Source organism: Ciona intestinalis, chromosome 3 (genome assembly GCF_000224145.3).
Source record: "Ciona intestinalis chromosome 3, KH, whole genome shotgun sequence".
In the NCBI taxonomy this organism is placed as follows: domain Eukaryota; kingdom Metazoa; phylum Chordata; class Ascidiacea; order Phlebobranchia; family Cionidae; genus Ciona; species Ciona intestinalis.
In genome coordinates, this window is record NC_020168.2 from 1,530,002 (window position 1) to 1,548,738 (window position 18,737).

The following is an 18,737-nucleotide window of genomic DNA, read 5'->3' on the forward strand; positions in this document are numbered from 1 at the left end:
CGTGTTATTTACGTATATTCCTATTTATAAATACACTTAATAATCAAAATTAACAATGATTTTAAACTGTCCCATCTTATCCTGTGTGTTTTCGAATTTGTAAAATTTCACCTGTTGTGCGGATCGCTAAATAACTCATCGTGTGTTTTATTTTATTTTATTAAATTAGTGTCAATTAATAAAAGAATGATAGTACTAATTCGTGGTATTACCCCAAATCCGTCATCTATTTTGATTTTGGTAATATTTGGCAATATGTGCTTAAGTGTCCTATCTTCCCCCATTGTACTACATCTTTGTTGTTGTTTTATCTCAAATTCAAATCATATTGATCCCTGCATGTTTTCCTCATGTTTATATCTTAGTTGTTTTTACAAAACTAAAACTAGTTTTATGAGACAAAATCAAATTGTACGAAATATTCAAGGTTATTTTTATAAAGTTATAAAATTAGTTTAATCGTACACACTCGCAAAACAAGTTCCAACGGCTTTACTATGACTAAGCGAGCATTCAAAGTTAGCACCTTAATGTTTCGGATTTTTTACCTGTCCAAAATATATAGAATCTATTTTTTAATATTTAAAAATAGTAACCAGCTTTGACGCTTTTTATAAAGTCGTGATAACACTGTCAAACAATTCTGTAACATTATTTTTCTTATTGTTAATAAATGTGGGTCCGTAAAACGAAAATTAGAACAACGGTTCGTCTGACAAAATGTCCCATCTTCCCCCACCCCACTATATTCCAAATCCAACATTATATAATAAACTTAAACATATTAAGCTAACGTTATCCGGTGTCTTTGTACTATACGTGAATGAACCAGTTCGTCCAACCAATAAAAAAGTGTGTGCTTATTAATTGCGACCAAGGCAGCATGAATTGATAAAAGTAACGTCTTTAATCTCGCGTGCCGGGCCTCGACAGTTGTTATAACACAGATGGTCTATATTTCTTACACGTCGAAGCGAAACTTACCTGTACACCGATCTATAATATTGAGCACATAGAAGACTTTTACTTTGAAAATTCTCGTAATAGAGATTCGGATTGGTCATACTTAAAAGTAAGACTGCATAACAAGCTTTCTTTTACATTAATCACACATTTGCTTTACCGCTCAATAGGCCTCATACGCTTCGAGATTATGTATTTACTCAGGTCAGGTTCTGTTTAACGCAGATCAGTATGCTGCTTCACTCACAATTAAATCCACTCCCAAACAATCCGCCCTAAACTTTAAAGAGCAGCTGTTTTATTGCCAGCTATACAAATAAACTTTGCAAAACAATCATCCGCTGCTTGATTTAATCATATCTCTCCACCCCACCACAAACTAAAGCGACTCAAGTTTTCTGACCACAACCAAAACAAAAGCGTATCTGTTGACGCACTATACACTGTTTATTATACCGTGCAGACAATATATTTTATTTTTGGTGAAATAAATGTTTAGATAAAAGGCTTGAGACCGTATTATTTACCAAAACATTGAAACCAAAATCAGCTAACTTACCTTCTGAAGCTTAGATCACTAGAAACTTCGCTCGGCGCATTGTGCTGCTGTCTGATAAGATGACTAGAATGGGTTGAACTGATATCCATGACACGTCGGTTGTGCAAAAGGCAATATTTTTTTGGTTGGCACTTTTTTTACAGAAGCCTACCGAATACTATCTACTGCCTTACAAAATGTAGATTGACTAGTCGTATACAATTCATAATGTACCCTGGCTGTTAAACTCAACTTAGAAAGTGACTATGCCAAGTGTTTACCAACCAATTAAAAGAAAGGTAATACTCAATGGAAGTGTGAGTTGCCGTGCAAGTGTCATTATAGCTACTTATGTTAGTGCGTGTCGCTTCAAAAAATATTAACTGTTCGCTGTGTAGACCAAAACCCTCTTTTCCGGTTTGTGCACTCCTTTGTTAGCGAACTAGGTGCGCAGCATGTGTTCTCTATAGCAACGCAGACACACGCTCCAACATTCGTAACGATGTTGAATAAAGGTTTATCAACAAATGCTTATCATTGTTTGCTGTAATTGTTAGGTTGAGATTAAACCGCATTGAAAGCGTTTAAGCGTCGCTTTGATTTATTGGTTACGTCGATTCAATCAAACGAAGTTACCAAACCAAACTATGGGTGAGCTTGTATTTACCTTCGCTTTATCGAAAGCTTACATTCAATGCCCGTATTTATAGTAACAGACAAAGGTGTGCGAAAGGTGACCTTTCTTGTTACGAGTTTTAGTAACATATACCAGTATTGACATGGAACTCAAATCCACAGACATTTACCAGTTACGTCAGATGATAATTGTTTTGAATCTCCATTTTATAAGTAATGGTCGATGTACAAGTCACTGTATTAGCCTAACAAGACAACTCCGTTGAAGCCAAATGTACCGTGGGCGTATATATCGACACTATATATGATTAACGACAGCGGTCAATTGGCGTAAATAACTGTCATAATTACTTGTTACATCAATGTACATTAATTTAAAAAACACGTTTATTTCAGGTAAACATTTTATCACTTATTTCTTTATATGGAAAAATGTTTAGCAGTTTCCATAGCAACTGATAATTTGATATTTACTAGAACATCCATGAATAATTAACTAACTTGCTGTGCTCATCTGAACGAATTGAACTTCCCTCTTTACTGTAGGTTGAGAGAGACGACTCCAAATCTCTCTGAAAAGTAAATAGGAATATTTACTTTGATTGTAGACAACCTATTCATGTGACGAGTTAATGTAAATATTAAGTATATGAACGCGGTCGTATGAGGTATACCGGCCAGACTTTTCTTCCAGTAAATATTATATAAACATTTTAAAGCTATACAGTAGAGCGGGGGAAGATGGAACACTAAAGCAAATATTACACAATATTTTCTAACTAAAATATATAACGACTAAGGAATGATATCTCGAATTAGTAGTCATATCTTTATTAGTTGACGGCAATTCAAAAATAGATATCAAAATACACAAGGTTTTATTTAGCGATTCGCAAAAAAAGGTTTAATTTCACCAATTTAAAAACAAACAGGATAAAACGGGAAAGTTTAAAATATTTGTTCGTTTTGATTAATAAGTAAATTTATTATTATTGGTTATACAAGTAAAGAAAACAAAACAATAATTATTTTTGCCACAAATTGGTACTGCATTTTATATTTCGCAGAAGTTCCTATAAATTGTCTCTAATTGCCTGCAGTGACTGAATTGGAATATATTTTTAATACGTTATATCTTGTTGTTAGTACATAGCATATTTCAATAACCCCTAACTAAGGTATGAATTACTGAATTGAAAACAAACTTTTTCAAAGTTTAGCAATAAAAACCTACACAACTACAAAGTGGGGGAAGATGGGACTAAAATTTGAGATTTGTTGCACTAATAACTGTTACGATACTGGATTGTTTTAAACTCGCAAACTACAAATAATCGACAGTTTTATTATGATTCAGCCAACATTCAAAATGAGTATCTTATTAATATGCTTTTTCGTAACCGCCTTTGTCGCGCGCTGTGCTAGTAGTGAGAACACTGTCGAATAATACTATAAGATTTGGTTTCCCTATCATCAAATGAATATCCGTGTTTGCCCAAGTCTCCTCTTCCCCCACGCTAGTATTAAGCTCTGCGAATTAAGTCCGATTTGGCCCATCATTTACGAGTCTCACCAGCAAAAACACATATTTGTCTCACATTTTTTCTTAGCCACGCATCATTGTCTACCGACATGAACGTAATTTGCCGCTTTCTGTTGTTTTGTGTAGCAGAAATCAGTTTTCTTCCGTGTAAATTCGACGCAGATGAAATTGAATGAGGTCTAACATCAAACGTCTGCATGCTAGTCATATTTTTTCTTAAAGATTTGAGAAATTAAATATTTGAAAAATAACCAATATATGACATTTAACAACAGATAGGCCCAATGTCTTTGACTTATCGCTTGTTTTATCTCTTCCATGTAACCAATTACATTCGAATTTTATACGCTAACTTCATATTGCTCATTATACAACTTTGGGTTGTTGGTTACCGCTGATTCGTATATATAGGGGATATAGAAAGTAGCGAAATATCCACTAACTTTTACTGACTTCTCAATTGGTATAGCAGGCCTAAAACGTCGCGAGGTTTATCTTGGAATAAAAGAACAATACAGTTTGTTATTTTAAGCGAACAATCACCAAGTATTTCGTTTTGATTGTTAGCATTTAGGAAACGGAAACTAAATTTTATCGCCGTAATCGTAATGGATAGCACAGTTCTTAAACTGTAAACCATGATGCCGTAGTAACGTAGTTAGTCGCAAAATTTATTGTATAGTCGGGTGGTTGGAACCGTTATCACCGTGGCCTACTAATTACATTATTTTTATGATCGTGGCATCACCACAAAGCAGCTTTGTATAATACACTCTTGAAACACCCTGGCTTTGAAATTCAAAGTTTATTTAAAATGAATGTAGACCTCGAAAAAATAAGAGCACGAAAAATCGTGCAAGAAGGGTAAAAATAAAATAGGGACACACTACGTCACGAAATAAACGAATAGGGAAGCAACGTTTTATTGGTTAATAGGAATGCTGTGATCGCACAATCCAGTATCAAGGCACGCATGCGTCATGTTGCTTGGTTTGTTTTAATACACAACACAGTGATGAACATTGTGGTTCTTCTCTTTCTGGTTTGTGCATGTTATGCCATCACATGTGCAGAAAATTTTCGAACGAAATGGATAAAACACTCCCCTGTTTTAGGGGAAGCTGATAAAAGATCTTGTGGCGGTTGATTCTTATGTTGCAGAAAACAATAACAGCAGCAAAGATTGAATTGAATAAAGTTTGTATCTTTATCAGCATAAAGTGAAGTAACAAAGTTTTTGTGTTATTTATTTCATTAGAGATTGTGCAGCCATTGCAAGCATCTTTAGATCTTTTGAAAGGCTCGGTTTTTCGAGTGGTTCCAGCAAACACTTGTTTAGTTTCTGAACCAGTGCACTTAGTACGCTGTGCATGTATTCTTGGGTAACCTGGTGCCGCCGATCTAAGTTCATCACAGCTTCTTGTAAATACCTGAAAAAAACCACATGCCTTGCTATTATGAACAAAGTAAACACCGGACATACTTACTTCAGTTTTATATCAGTCTTGGTACCAAGGTCACTAGAAAGTTGTTGAATGAGAGACAGCAGTATGGGTTGTTGCAGGGGGCAAGGAGATACTCCAAACACCACAGATGGGTCAACAGTTTCACAAACATACATGACAAGGTTAAGGTCAGATGCAGTAAGAGCCTGGAATAAACAAAATTAAGACAATTTTTAAAATAAACGAAATTAAGTCTTGTAAATAAAAAATTAAAACATAAGGGAATAAAGAAATAAAGTAGAGTGGGTGAAGATGGGACACTTAAGCACACTTTGCCCGATAATTTCAAATTCAAAATAAACGATTCAAAATAAAAAATAAATTTTGGGTGATAACACGAATTAGTAGTCTTATTTCTTTATTAATTTATATTAAAGCACACAAAATATATTAAAACAGACAAGGAGTTTAGCGTATCGCTCAACAGGCGTAATTTTACAAATTTGAAAACACACAAAGTAAGACGGGACAGTTTAAAATCATTGTTAATTTTGATTCTTAAGTGAGCTTATTCTTAGGAATACATGTAAATAACATGAAATAATATTGTACGTATGCACATTACAGAATAATTAGGTATTCTAGGATATCCTTTATTTCGAATCTAGAATTTCGAATCTTTTTATATCTATAGGAAAAAATAATTTTACCCACATAAGTCAGTTTATTGACTCTTTAAAAGCAGCCATGTTGGATTATGAGCTGTAAAATAATCAAAAATTGTACTAATGGGTAATTTTTGCGTCACAAAACGTATAGCAGGCTATAAAAAGACGTTGCGAAACGTTTATTCTCCCACAAACACACAAATATTTTTTTTCAAAATTATTAATTCTCAAAAATTGTTAATATAATTTATGAGATGATGTGTGATGACGTCATTAAACAGAATACCGAATCCCGTAATAAGATTCGAATACAAAAGGATTCGAATCTCACGGATTCAAAATTCTGTAATGTGCATCCCTAATTGTACGCTTTGAAAATCAAGTTTAAACATTCATTTTCTTGCCCTACCGTAATAGTTTTTAACATGTTACCTACATTATATTAATGTATGACACTTGGTATTGTTTGAACGACAATGGGTATTGTTCGAACATCAATTGATAAATATTGTATCATAAGAATGTACATGAACTTGTAATAACAGAAAATTGACTAGAACTATTGATAAAGTTTACATTTTTGCTACAAATTGGGTTTCTTCTAATAAATAATTTCCCACTGCAAACGACTGAATTTCGAATATATTTTCTATATATTATCTTGTTATTACATCAGTATATTATATTTGAATTACCCTGGAGGTATTAATTATTGAATTAAAGGCAAACCTTTCGAAGTTTGGTAACAAAACCTACATAACTGTAATGTGGGGGAAGATGGGACACTAAATTGATATATATTTACATTAGCAGTATTCTGCAACTTGTAGTTAACCTACCCAAACTAACAGGCTGTGCTAGTTCCTTTGCCATGTAAATTTTATATAACTTTAAACCAACATATTTTTATTTTTTTTACCTTAAATTAAAGTCATATTGACCCCTTTTCCTCATATTTATATCTTAAATTTTTTCTTTAACTAAAACTTGTTTTATGAAACTAAATTAAATTCTACAAAATATTCAAGTTTTTGTTGTAACTTAATATAACTAGTATCTAGTTTAATCGTTCACATTTTCAAATTACAAAACTTGATTAGCTTTACTATGATTTAGCAAGCATTTAAAATTAACAAATTACTATTTCCAAATTTTTTACCTGTTTAAAAATACTGCTTCTATTTAGCAGACTTTTTAAATATTTAAAAACAGCAATCAGCTTTGACAGGCTTTTATAAAGTCGTGATAATACTGTCGAATTATTCTGTAACATTACTTTATTAAATATTATTAAATAGCAGTCAGTAAAATAAAAATTAAAAAAGTTCTGACAAAGTGTCCCATCTTTCCTCAGTTTAAAATATAACAATATACCCAGTAGGCTAACTAATAACTAATGTAAACCAAATAAATGTCTTGAAATCAATATTTAAGAAACATCTTATTATTAAAGTTTCCCTGAACCATCATCAATGCTTGGTTTGCATATAGATACATTAGAAGTTGACTATTCTTAAATGGGCATAAGAACGTAAAATGAAAATTTGTGTAAAGATGGAAATGCTCAAATGTAATCTAAAGGTACCATTAAAGTTTGTCAAAACGATACAACTTCTAAAAAAAACGCGTTAAAAAAAACCGCTGGAGTAAAAAAAATTCAGCTATTTCGACAATGCATGGGATTTCCCTTATGAAAAAAAACACTCAACTTTGATGGTTTTTAGTTTCTACACTACTGAAAAAAAATCAAATTTTATTGTGGATTTGGTATAATGATAGCTTCTTTGTAAATATATGAAAAAAAATGTAAACTTTATTATGTTTTAAATTTTCAATTGAACCTAGGTACATACCAAATTATACTGACTTGGCATATTTTCAAGCCTACTGTTCAACTCGAAAAACTGACTTGTTTATAAAAAAGTTGTACATCAAGATCAGGTACTATTGAAGTATTGAGACAGAATGAAAATATAAAACATATGGAAGTCTATGTTTTACATTTTTTATATATTCTTGAAGAAGCATTCATTATACCAAAACAGAAATAAAATTTGAATTTTCGTTTTTGTTTTAGAAACTAGAAACGATCTAAGTTGAGTGAAATTTTTTTTTATGGAAAATCTTATGCATTGTGCCAATTTTTACAGCAGCAGTTAAATTTGTCGCTTTGAAACTACTTTTTTTCAAAAGCTGTTTGGCATTTTGAAACTTTTTTGAAAATGGTAGCTTTAGATCACATTTGAGAATATTCATTAATACACTAACTTTAATTTTTTCGTTGGTATGCCCCTTTAAGTGTATTTCACCCAGTAAACAATGGTAACAATCACAGATTGACACTTACAGTTTGGAAAGCTGTATTAACATTTCCTTGTTGCAGCATCTTCAATATTTGTTGCTGCTGATCTAATATACTGGGTCTATTAACCATGAGATGTGGGGAAGTCCCAACTACTGCTGCCGCTCCTAGAACACTAGCTTCAGCGCCACCTTGTGATAATTTCTCATCCACAGTACGAGTGATGACATCACGAATGAGGTTGGTGATGACGCGACGTTGTTCAGCGAAAGTTTCCTCCTGTTTCTCTTTTAAGCGTTCCTCACATCTTAAGTGAGACAGGAATTGTAATAAGTACAATGCAGATATAATGTTGAAGAAGCTATTGACTTGCAAATATGTTTATATGACTTTTTAAAATCTGCTCTTCTTATACAAGCAACACAGCTTATTAAAGTAACGTTTTAAATGCCCTGTCCCGATACTTCAGGATGATAAACTAAAATAGCAGCTTTAAAAACGTTGGTTGTGCAAGCGTAGTACTAGTAAGCCTGCCAAATCCAGGCAATATCTTGCGTTTTGTTTATATTTTCAGCAAGTATCTTAGTAGTTATACACAACCTTGTAAATGCTTTTTCAATTTGGTTTGGTATATCTTTCATAACGTTGGCAATGTCTGATGTTGCTAACTTCGATGCGTTCTGCAATTCAGTACCAGCAGTGTATGCATCCTTGATCAATGTCTGCAATCTATCATTGTCTGGCTTCACACGCACCGTCATCTGCTTCTCCAGTTTTAATAACGCTGTAAAGTATTTTTTACTTAGCTGAAAAACTTACCAGAGATTTTTACACACAACACAGCCAAAATCCCCCCCCCCAAAAATAGATATATATACATATATATATATATACATATACAAAAAAAAATTATATTAAAAAAACAATGTTAATGATTTAAGAGGTTTACATATATAGTGAACAGTTAGATTCTGGGTATTGTGATAATAAGCCTTCGTTAACACACATACCCCAGGTGCCCTAGTGTGCTGCACCCTAGGACTTACTCATATAGAATAAAAATAGTTAAAATCTTACTTTCTTCCATCCCCCTGTGGTAAGTCGTACTTAGTTGTTGAAACATGTTCTGGCATGATCTTTCAAATGCTGGAATTAATGTAGTGAAAAATATCTCCGGTAGTGAACCTTGTACTTGACTGTGAATGGCCTTGGCAGTTGATGTTCCAATGTGGTCGACTATATCCTGCAAAGTAAGTATATTGTAATAATATAATCACAAACTTTAGGTCAATGTGCAAAGTTTGTCTTCTTTTAAACCAGTGTTTCCCCATCTTTTTAATGGATCCTAAACCTAATTTAATAAGGGCTGATGCATCAACCTACCCCTATTACAGATGTAAAGAGGATTATATATTTATATATGAGACTGAAGGGCCCAACGAAGTTTTTTGGACTAATATTATCACATTTTGGCATATCTTAGTACAACTGCCCTGATTTACTCTCAGCACCACTAAATCACGCATTACATAGCAAGCGGCACCCCTTCATAGTTGCAAACACCCCCAGCAAATCACGGTCACCCACTTCGTCAACCACTATTTGCCGAAGTTGTAAAAGCTCGGGCTCGCAGGGTGCCTAGCACTAATGTAAAGCTTAGCAATAACTCCAAGCTCTAATGATGACACGCGAATACGTTCCATGTTTGGTAAAAAAGCAGGGCTAATCAAAATCACACACAGCATTTAGTTTGCTGTTAAGAGACGACATGTTTCGTAATTCCCAGTGTTGCAAGATGTAAAACTCATATAAAAAAATTTAATCAAACATTTTTATGATTCCTACGGTAGTTTTTATTATTACAATATAAAAAAGATTTAGAATTTGTTGCCTTTTATCAAAAAATCAGATATGGAAATTTGAAAAACGCCAGTCAAGTGAACCGATTCAAAAATCTTTTTGTTGCAAAGCGTAAAATTCAACAAATTTTTATTCAAACCTAATTGTTACACTAGTTTTTATTATTTAAAAAAAAAGCTTCAAATTTTTTACTTTCTTTTAAAAAATGGATATGGAAACACTGGTTACCTGTAGCTCACTGTTGCGAGTCATTACTTGCCCAAACACAAAACCAAAGCAGCTGACTGTCATTTAGTTGCTTTACTTTTTTCATTTTTATTATTTTTCCTTCCCGTGTGCAACATTATAGCAATACCATTGCGGGGCCCTATTTTTCAGCCGATGGTCATAAAAGGAGACGCCAAAAAATAAACCTAACAGCTTGTACCTTAGAACGTAAAACTTTTGGAATGTTTTCTCTGAGAATCACATCGGTTGCTGTGAGTTTCTGACTCACAATGTTTGTTAAATCTCCCTTCACCGACTCCAATGTTTGGTTCATTCCTGAAGTAAATTATTGTTTATTGCTATTGCTTCAAATTGTTAAATATTTTTAGCAGAATCATCTTTTTGTACAAGATTTTGGTTATTTAAAAAAAAATGATTCATAGGATGCACAAACATGAAACAATCGAACAACTTTAAAATATCATACCAGGCAGGATTGTTCTTTTAATTTCGGATTTAATTATACGGTCGATTTTTCCAGCAGTTGCTTCAGTAACACCAGACTGCATCAACTTGAAATCAGTCGATAATTTCTTCTGATTCTCTGAAACTGCTCTGACAGCCTTATCGAGTTTGTCAACTGAAAATACAATAAGCAATGTTTTGCATTATTTACATTTAACATTTTTGTATTTGTAGTTTTTTATTAATTGTTGCTACAGTAGTTACAACAACATTCTACTCTTGAAATTATAGTATTTTTAGTTATAGGAAGGTTAAAAAAAATATAAAAAAACAATAATTGTTTATTGAAACTTCTGTTTCTTTCTTGTATCCAAAAATTCTAGAAATTATTTCACAACATGTAACACAACAGTATACTTCTTTGCTGAGCTGAATCTACAATTCCAATTTCCAGGTGGTATCTACCAAGCTAGCCTATAACGTTATGATTGCCACATGGCTATTGCCAGATTTGTGTAACACACAACTTTGATTTAAGCAAACTATCATACCTTGATTATCAGTTTTTTTAGTAGAAGCATCACTTGATTTTTGAAGTTGGTTTTGTTTCTTAATGATGCTCTGTAGCTCCTTCTGGTGATTGATCATCATTAACTTTTGTTCTTCTTTAAAATTATTGATCAGTTGAATAATGTCATCCTGAAAAGAAGCACAACATGAACAGTGATACCAGAGTAAAAACGTATATGCAACCCTTGTGTGCAAAAATACAAGCACTACTAGAATAAAAAAAATATATAATAAAAAGTTTTTAAAGACTTTTAGACGTTTTAGTAAACAATAAAACGACCACGTAAAATAATTCTTTGTAGTGTACAACATAAATTTAAATATTTTTAATTTAATTTTATATTTGGAATCAAAGTTTACATTGTGGGAGGGTTGGGGTGATTGGGTGGGTTGGTGATCCGGTTCAACTGGTTGAATCTGGTGAGGAATTGCTCGATCCATCGGTTCTACTGGTGGCCAATTATCAACGGAACCACTTGCTGCTGCTGGTGGTGAACTAAATATTTAAATATTAGGAATCTGACGGGCATTGCTCCAACAGTGCCTTGCCACACAAGGACACAAGTTAAATGTATTAGGCAAAAGTGAGTCTAGGCAAAAGTGTTGAACCAAACAAGTATTTTATAAGTGTTAGTTATTGCCTATTGATTTAAGACCATTTTTTTACGTTTGCTATGCTCACATAAAGTACACAAAATTGCAATGGGAAAACAGATAATTACAAAAATTCATAAGTTTACTTTCAGTTGGTGGAAAGATCGAAACTTGGTTTTGATCACAACACAGCTCTGTATTAGTTTATTTTTGTCAAATTCAACCAAAATCCTAACTTTAAAAAAAAAACATTCTCTGATGATATCATGCAAAATAAGCTTATACAACTTTTTTCATAGCAAAATATATTATTATTATACATTGTTTTAACTAGTTCAAACACCTGTGTTTCTAAGAGCATTACATGACCGACAGCAGGTCAATTTGAACAATTGGCAAAAACTAATCTCGTCTCAAAAAGGATAAAGCTCTTGATTTTATTCATCAAATAATTGAAGAGATTATTTCACGAAGTTTAAAAATTCTTGATATTTTTGCCACAAAGAGTAGTTTCCCATTTCCGTTTTTCTGTTTCCCACAAACACAATTGCTAAAGCCATACCAGCACATTAAACAACCAAACCTACCCGACTACAACTGGGCGGGACATTGTGACGTCTGGTGCTTTGGGCCACTGGGTGCTCGTCACTGGTCGCAGCATTTGAGAAAATGGTTCAGATATAGAAGGTACCATTACTGCTGCACCTTTGAATATGTGTAATGTTAAGTGAAACAGTAATTGGATATAAAAATAAGAAATTGTATGGACACAACATGTGTGTGTATATACTATACTGTGTATATTTTTCGCTTTGTTCACATTTTTATCTCGACACACAGTACGAACAATAAAAATATTTAATCTATGAATATAAAACAACTAAAAGTATGTAGTAATTACTGGAGTCTGAGTAACTTCTGCTAAGGACAGTAGATAAAGACTTGGGGATGACCACAGCTGATGAAGGATCTGGGGCTTTTGCTCCTTCTCCATCCTGAGTTGAGGTGGAGGAGATGAGGTCTGGAGATTTTACTGATCTTGGAGGAAAATTAACTTCCGGAGCAGCAGAGGGTGAAGAAGATGCACGAGGGAGCACAGGTGATGATGAAGGAATGGATGAATTCTCTACATCCGGAGGTTTTTCACTTGCAACACTGGATGAACTAATCATGAGATTCGTCAATGAACCTCTTGCCCCACCTAGTGAGAAGAGTGTGGTTTATAGATAATAGCAAACTCATAATAGGTTGCGTACTGTGCTTTTACTGGTAAAAATTACTTCTATGTTTGTTAGGTTGAATATTTTTTAATTCTTTTTATATTTACTAAAAAAATTCAGAGAAAAGAAAAGTTTTGCATGGAATAATTAATTTCAACTTTTATATAAAAGAAGTTAAATATCAAATTACCAATAAGGAAGTTGTTAAGTTGTTGATCACACACAGGGTGGTTGCTGAATGGGGTGACTGTTGTAAAACTGCTGTTGGCTGAATCTCCAACTGTCCCTGGCTGATATTATAAAGCAGTTGTAATGTATCACATAATGTTTCTTATAGACTTTTTTATCCAATTATCAAATTTAATTCTTGCACTTTCGGGGGATATTGACTTTAATACAGTAAATTTTTTCTGTTAAATGCATCAATTGGTTTCCAATATTTCCTACACTTTTAAATGTTATTTATTATAATATTTAATTATATAAAATTAATAATCTCTGATGCTGAGCGTTTAAAAAAGATGAAATTTCTTTCTTACACTTTTAAATGAACTGATGAAAGCATCGGGTGTGAGAAGAACAGGTTGGTTGTTTGAATGAGTTATATCCGGTGATGCTTTCATTGCTCCTTCCTCATCATCTACAACAATTTCAACTTTCTCATCATCTTCTAAGGAGTTATCATCAATTTGGAAAATTTCATGATGTTCAACTACATCTGGCGACATCTGATGTTCTGAATCAGTCATGATTTTCTCTTGTGTAGACTCCACAAACTTTGCCAGAGCAGCATCCCCCCCTGCCATGAAATCCCCATCATCGATGCTCTTACCAACCTCCCCACCACAATGGGAAAAATTTTCCTCCATGCTGCTCAAGCTGACAATATCCTCTGAGAAAAACAAAGTTTAAAAAATCAAATGTCCAAAGAATCGTGGGTGCGATAAATTTCAATCAGCATGTAACTCGTTGCTACCAGGTACAGTAGGGCAAATAGATAATTTTAAATAAGGTATAGTTCTAAAAAAGTTTAGGCTACAACCCAATTTTCTTTCTACTGTAAACTCCCCCAAATTACTCAGTAAGTTTTAATTCACCACTTTCACTCGTCCGCAATAACAACGTACATCTATGCAACGTGCGATGAAGTAACTCTTTATAAAAAGCTTTACTAAGACAAGCACAATCTCTGTTACAACAGAAAAGGAATTTACACGTTGATTATTTTCGTATTAAATATTTGCCGCACAGGAACTTCTTAAATAACTAAACAGTTAATATTGCAATGGAAGCCTGGTACAGGTTTGACTAATTTTTCTTTAATATTCACAAGATTACATTGCATAAAATATTTTTACCCAAAGTATAGTTATATAAACCATAGTGCATATTACTGTTGCCTAATTAGCAAATAACAAGTAATTAACAACTTATTTTCGTTTTGTTTAAAAGCGCTAAACCGAAAATGTACGTTAAACCATAATTAGTCAATTGCACTCGATTAATTATTTCTTTCTAAGCATAGTTATGTAAACAATGGTGTATAAAATCAATTAATTATCAAGTAATTAATTAAATTTATAATGCTTGCAAGCAAAGTAAATTTCAACACGTCAGACATTAGTAACTCAGTAATTGCTATTTTTTGGCTTTGTTTGCGTAACAGTGAAGATAAAGAATAAGCAGAGCAATAACTTTCCCAATCTATTATTAAGAGAAAATAATTACAAAATATTTCTTTCAAATGACAGGCATCAAACTCAGGACATTATAATCAAGTCCTGTTCGCTTAAATAGTTAGGCCACCAATTCCAATCATCGATCTGTCAAAACAACGTTTCATAACAAACCAAATGTCTACAATCACGTATTATACCAAATTCCTTGCTTAAGTTGCCGGGGTCAAAATAACTAATCAACTTTTTCATTAATTCATGCTTATCGGCGAATTTGTTCACTCTTTTGCAATTTACTGGCCTTGCAGTCTGGCTGGGGAGACGAGTTTGTCAGCGACAGGTGGACAAGATAATATAGATTACAATTTTTGAACTTCTCCTTTGGAATAAAATTACACTATTTTTTGCCAGACACGCAATTCCAATATTAAATTTGTGTTGATGAATGTCATGCAACCGAAGGATATAATGATTTGTTTTAGCAGAAACAGGATACAACATTTCAGATATTAAATAACCGTCACATAATTTGAAATGAAACATGACATTTTAAACTGTTTTGAATAGTTCATTATTAAATTAATATAGAAGTGTCTGTACACCCAATGGGTAATCTTAAATACGCTATTCCATATACCAATACCAACAACCACAAAAATATTATTTAAAAATCATGTCATAAAATAAGATCAGAATCCCATTTGTATCACTAAATACAATTGATTAATTATGGTTTTTGATCTTGACAACACCTTATATAAAAGACAGCTTACTTAAATCTTCTGATATTGTGTTGTAAGTGCTTAAGCTTCTGGGGTTTTCGTCGATGTCCGAGTCGTCGTTTGAAATAAATCGGACGTCAAGTGATTGCAAACTCCTATAAAATTTGTAAACTTTTTATAATATTAAATATATATTAAACAGATTGTAGCAAATTTAATTACACAAAAAAAATATAATAAAAAAAAAAGATTTTAAAAATACAAGCTACCTTTATATATAATGTTTTAGAAATGGCTTTAGATTAGTGAAGTACCGAAGTTTCGGTTTGCCCAATTTATTCAGCCGAATCAGCGATTTTGACAAAGACGATTCGGCAAAAACCGAATCTTTTTCACATTCAAAAAAAAATTATTTTCGAACGTAAACTGCGTTGTACCTTGCAAACTGTCTAACGAAACTAAATGTTAACGCCCAAAGTAATTGTATATTGCGTACTACTACATTGAATGACGTTATAACACGTCACAATCGTTATTGTGATGCGTCCCATTATCGTTAGGTATTGCGTGATTTTTTAACTCGCTACGATCGTGCAAGTAAAGGCGCGGTCTTTACTTGCACAATACCGCGCCTGCAAGGTACCGATGTTTTATTTTACATTTTATAGTAAACAGACGTATTTATTTGGGAAAATGTGGCTAAAGCGCTGGAACATTAAAATGATTGTCGATAGAACGGGCGCTTGGTATTTGTGGAATTTTATACTGTCACTGCCATGTTCTTGAGCTGGCTAGAGATAAAAACTAAATACAAAGTATTTTTACATAAAGGTATTTAAAATACACTAAATGACCATGATCATAAACTTTGTACTTTACCCTTTCGTGGATGATGCGGACATATTTAAGCTCGACATTTAGGGAAAAGAAACACGGCGGGAAATTTCCATACAAAACATTTAAACTTTATTTTAATTTTTAACAAATAAATCAGTGAATAACGAAAATCAGTTAGCAACGAAACTGGAGTATTTTTAACGCCAGGAATAATACTTGGAGTTTCATTTAACCTTTGTCACATCAAAGCGCTTCGCATTGCTGTGTATAAACAAGAGCTTTTCAGCATTCCGTGGTAACAGTCTGTTACGTTTATCCTCGTAAACCGTGCCTGCCTCGGTGAACATTCTTTCGCTATACACTGATGATGCAGGGGCACAAAGATATTTTTTGCAACTAAAAGAAGAAGAGGAAATGTTGCTGCATTACTTTGCCACCAAGTGTGAGGATCGTCTGTTCTTTGTATAACAGGTAAGGTTAGGTACGATCCAAGTTCGGAAGTGATTTTAGTGAGCTGGGTTTGTGTCGGGCTCTGAGGTAAACATTCGGCACCTTCGCCCTCAAGGACAATTTCAGTGAAACACGACCAAATGTCCGTGTTGGTTTTAGATGAATTTGAAGTGCTTGGACTTCCTTCAACCGATGAATGTTCTGTCTGGTTTCCAGAATCGCCGACACTGTTTAGAATTTGAGCCTCTTCAATCAGTAGAATCTTTGTACTTCTTCTTGTTTCTTCTTCCAAAAATGCAGTTTTAAATCTGGGATCGATTAGACTGGAAATCAGCATATTTTTATCTTTTAAGATTGATGCGTTTCCGCCCCTAAATCTTTTTTTTACCGCGTGCAACAACTGTTCTTTTGTGGTTTGCACACCAGAATCTTGCCCTGGTTTTGACAAATAACGTTGCAGTGAAATTACAGTGGGAATTACTTCCGACAGTAAAGCAACATCGCGGCTCATTGATTTGGTTATCTGTTCAAATGGGCGAAGAAGGTGAACAACATTTTCCGCAATTTTCCAGCCGTTTGAACTCAAGGAGTCCAAGCCACTGTCCGATGTGTAAACCTGGACAGCTCGTTTAATATCCACCAGTCTGCTTAGCATGTAATACGTGGAGTTCCACCTGGTTGACACGTCTTGTACGGGCAACAATTTTGGAATACACAAGTCTTCTTCTATACCCCTTAGGGTGGTACTTGCGATAGAAGAATGTTCAAAATGTCCAACGATCTTGCGGGAGCGTGAAATCGTATCTTTTACTGCTCGTTGAGCAAATATGGAGTCGCCTTAACACAATTGTAACTTGTGTATAAAACACTGTGTGGACAAAATTTCTGCTAATCTAGAGCCCAGTGCAATATTCGCTGCGCCATCACGAATAAGCATGTGGATTTTTTCCCTTTCAATATCCCATTCGTTCAACAGTTCGTTAAACATTGACTTTGTGTTTTCACCCGTGTGTCTTTTAGGGAAGTGTCTCACATTTAAAGAAGCGCATTTAAGTTCGAATGGCGGTGCAATCCAGTGTCCACTAAGGCTAATAAATGATTCTTGATTGTTCGGTGCAGTCCAAATGTCTGAAGTTAAACAGATGTGACTGGCCTGCTGCACTTTGTCTTTTATTTTGTTTCTTAGGTCCGCGAAAGTTTTTGGAACGATGTTTTCTGTAATATATTTCCGCGATGGTAGATGGTATTGTGGCTGAATGTGCGCCAACAACGAAGTAAACCCTTCGTCTTCCACAATGGAGAACGGTTGATTGTCAAGAGCAATCATGTAAGCAATCTTTGACGTAATTACTTGAGCTTTCGGATTGTTGATATCCCATATCTTGTTCCCGCATAGTTTCTCTACAATTGATTTGTTTTTGGACATTGATTGATTAACTTCTTGATTTTGTTTTTTTTCTGTTTTGGTACTTTCCATGATGATGACGATTTAAGTGATTTATGAGCGACGTGGTAGTCCATGTTCTCGCACCAGCTGCTTTACTGCCTCTCTAAACATTAGCACGTTTTCTTTTTTTTTCTTTTCCACACATAATTTGCACACAGCTACTGAAGTATCTTCAGTGTCCACGTCAAAAAATTCCCAAACTATTGACATCTTATCTTGCTTAATCAACCAAATAATACACTTGCTGTCTCGTATTAAATATACACGCACTGCCTCTTATATAAAATGTTGATATTACGCAACAAAGGGAAATGTCTGGTTTACGATTGTTACGTTAGTAGCGTAACAATACTACTGTTGCAAACATATTTGTTTGTGATGAGGTTTGTGTTTGTGGATCCATTAGGCTGTTTTGGTAAATATTACCTTTTCGTGGCTTTTCCGGTGTCGTCTGATATTAAAACACACGTATATAACTTTTATAATCAAGCCTATACGTAGCAGCACTACAGTCACGTAACAACGCAATATTCGTGTTTAGTTTAAACGAATTCAACCCGACACAAGTCGTTACGGGTGGGTCTTGGTGACGTC

At 33.8% G+C, this 18,737-nt stretch overlaps 2 protein-coding genes across 6 annotated transcripts in view; both read right to left on the reverse strand.

Moving 5' to 3' along the window:
* Positions 1 to 3,856, reverse strand: part of LOC100180212 (WD repeat-containing protein on Y chromosome) — a 24,021-nt gene extending 20,165 nt beyond the window's left edge. The window contains exons 1-2 of one of the 4 annotated variants that reach the window (XM_026833742.1): positions 3,736 to 3,856; positions 2,639 to 2,709 (exon numbers count right to left, since the gene is read on the reverse strand). In XM_026833742.1, coding sequence (XP_026689543.1) covers positions 2,639 to 2,709; positions 3,736 to 3,771 — 107 coding nt within the window. In that variant the 5' untranslated portion in view covers positions 3,772 to 3,856. Of the gene's footprint in view, positions 1 to 984; positions 1,143 to 1,522; positions 1,779 to 2,638; positions 2,710 to 3,735 lie in introns of those variants that run through there. The other 3 variants (XM_026833743.1, XM_018811368.2, XM_018811369.2) reach the window with 3 other exon arrangements.
* Positions 3,857 to 4,470: 614 nt separating this feature from the next.
* Positions 4,471 to 18,737, reverse strand: part of LOC100177860 (enhancer of mRNA-decapping protein 4-like) — a 29,053-nt gene continuing 14,786 nt past the window's right edge. For both annotated transcript variants that reach the window (XM_018811264.2, XM_009859669.3), the window contains exons 15-28: positions 15,461 to 15,564; positions 13,551 to 13,903; positions 13,202 to 13,301; positions 12,693 to 12,992; positions 12,379 to 12,496; positions 11,558 to 11,693; positions 11,179 to 11,326; positions 10,650 to 10,802; positions 10,383 to 10,498; positions 9,173 to 9,338; positions 8,696 to 8,879; positions 8,141 to 8,402; positions 5,168 to 5,331; positions 4,471 to 5,110 (exon numbers count right to left, since the gene is read on the reverse strand). In XM_018811264.2, coding sequence (XP_018666809.1) covers positions 4,927 to 5,110; positions 5,168 to 5,331; positions 8,141 to 8,402; positions 8,696 to 8,879; positions 9,173 to 9,338; positions 10,383 to 10,498; positions 10,650 to 10,802; positions 11,179 to 11,326; positions 11,558 to 11,693; positions 12,379 to 12,496; positions 12,693 to 12,992; positions 13,202 to 13,301; positions 13,551 to 13,903; positions 15,461 to 15,564 — 2,488 coding nt within the window. In that variant the 3' untranslated portion in view covers positions 4,471 to 4,926. The remainder of the gene's footprint in view (positions 5,111 to 5,167; positions 5,332 to 8,140; positions 8,403 to 8,695; positions 8,880 to 9,172; positions 9,339 to 10,382; positions 10,499 to 10,649; positions 10,803 to 11,178; positions 11,327 to 11,557; positions 11,694 to 12,378; positions 12,497 to 12,692; positions 12,993 to 13,201; positions 13,302 to 13,550; positions 13,904 to 15,460; positions 15,565 to 18,737) is intronic.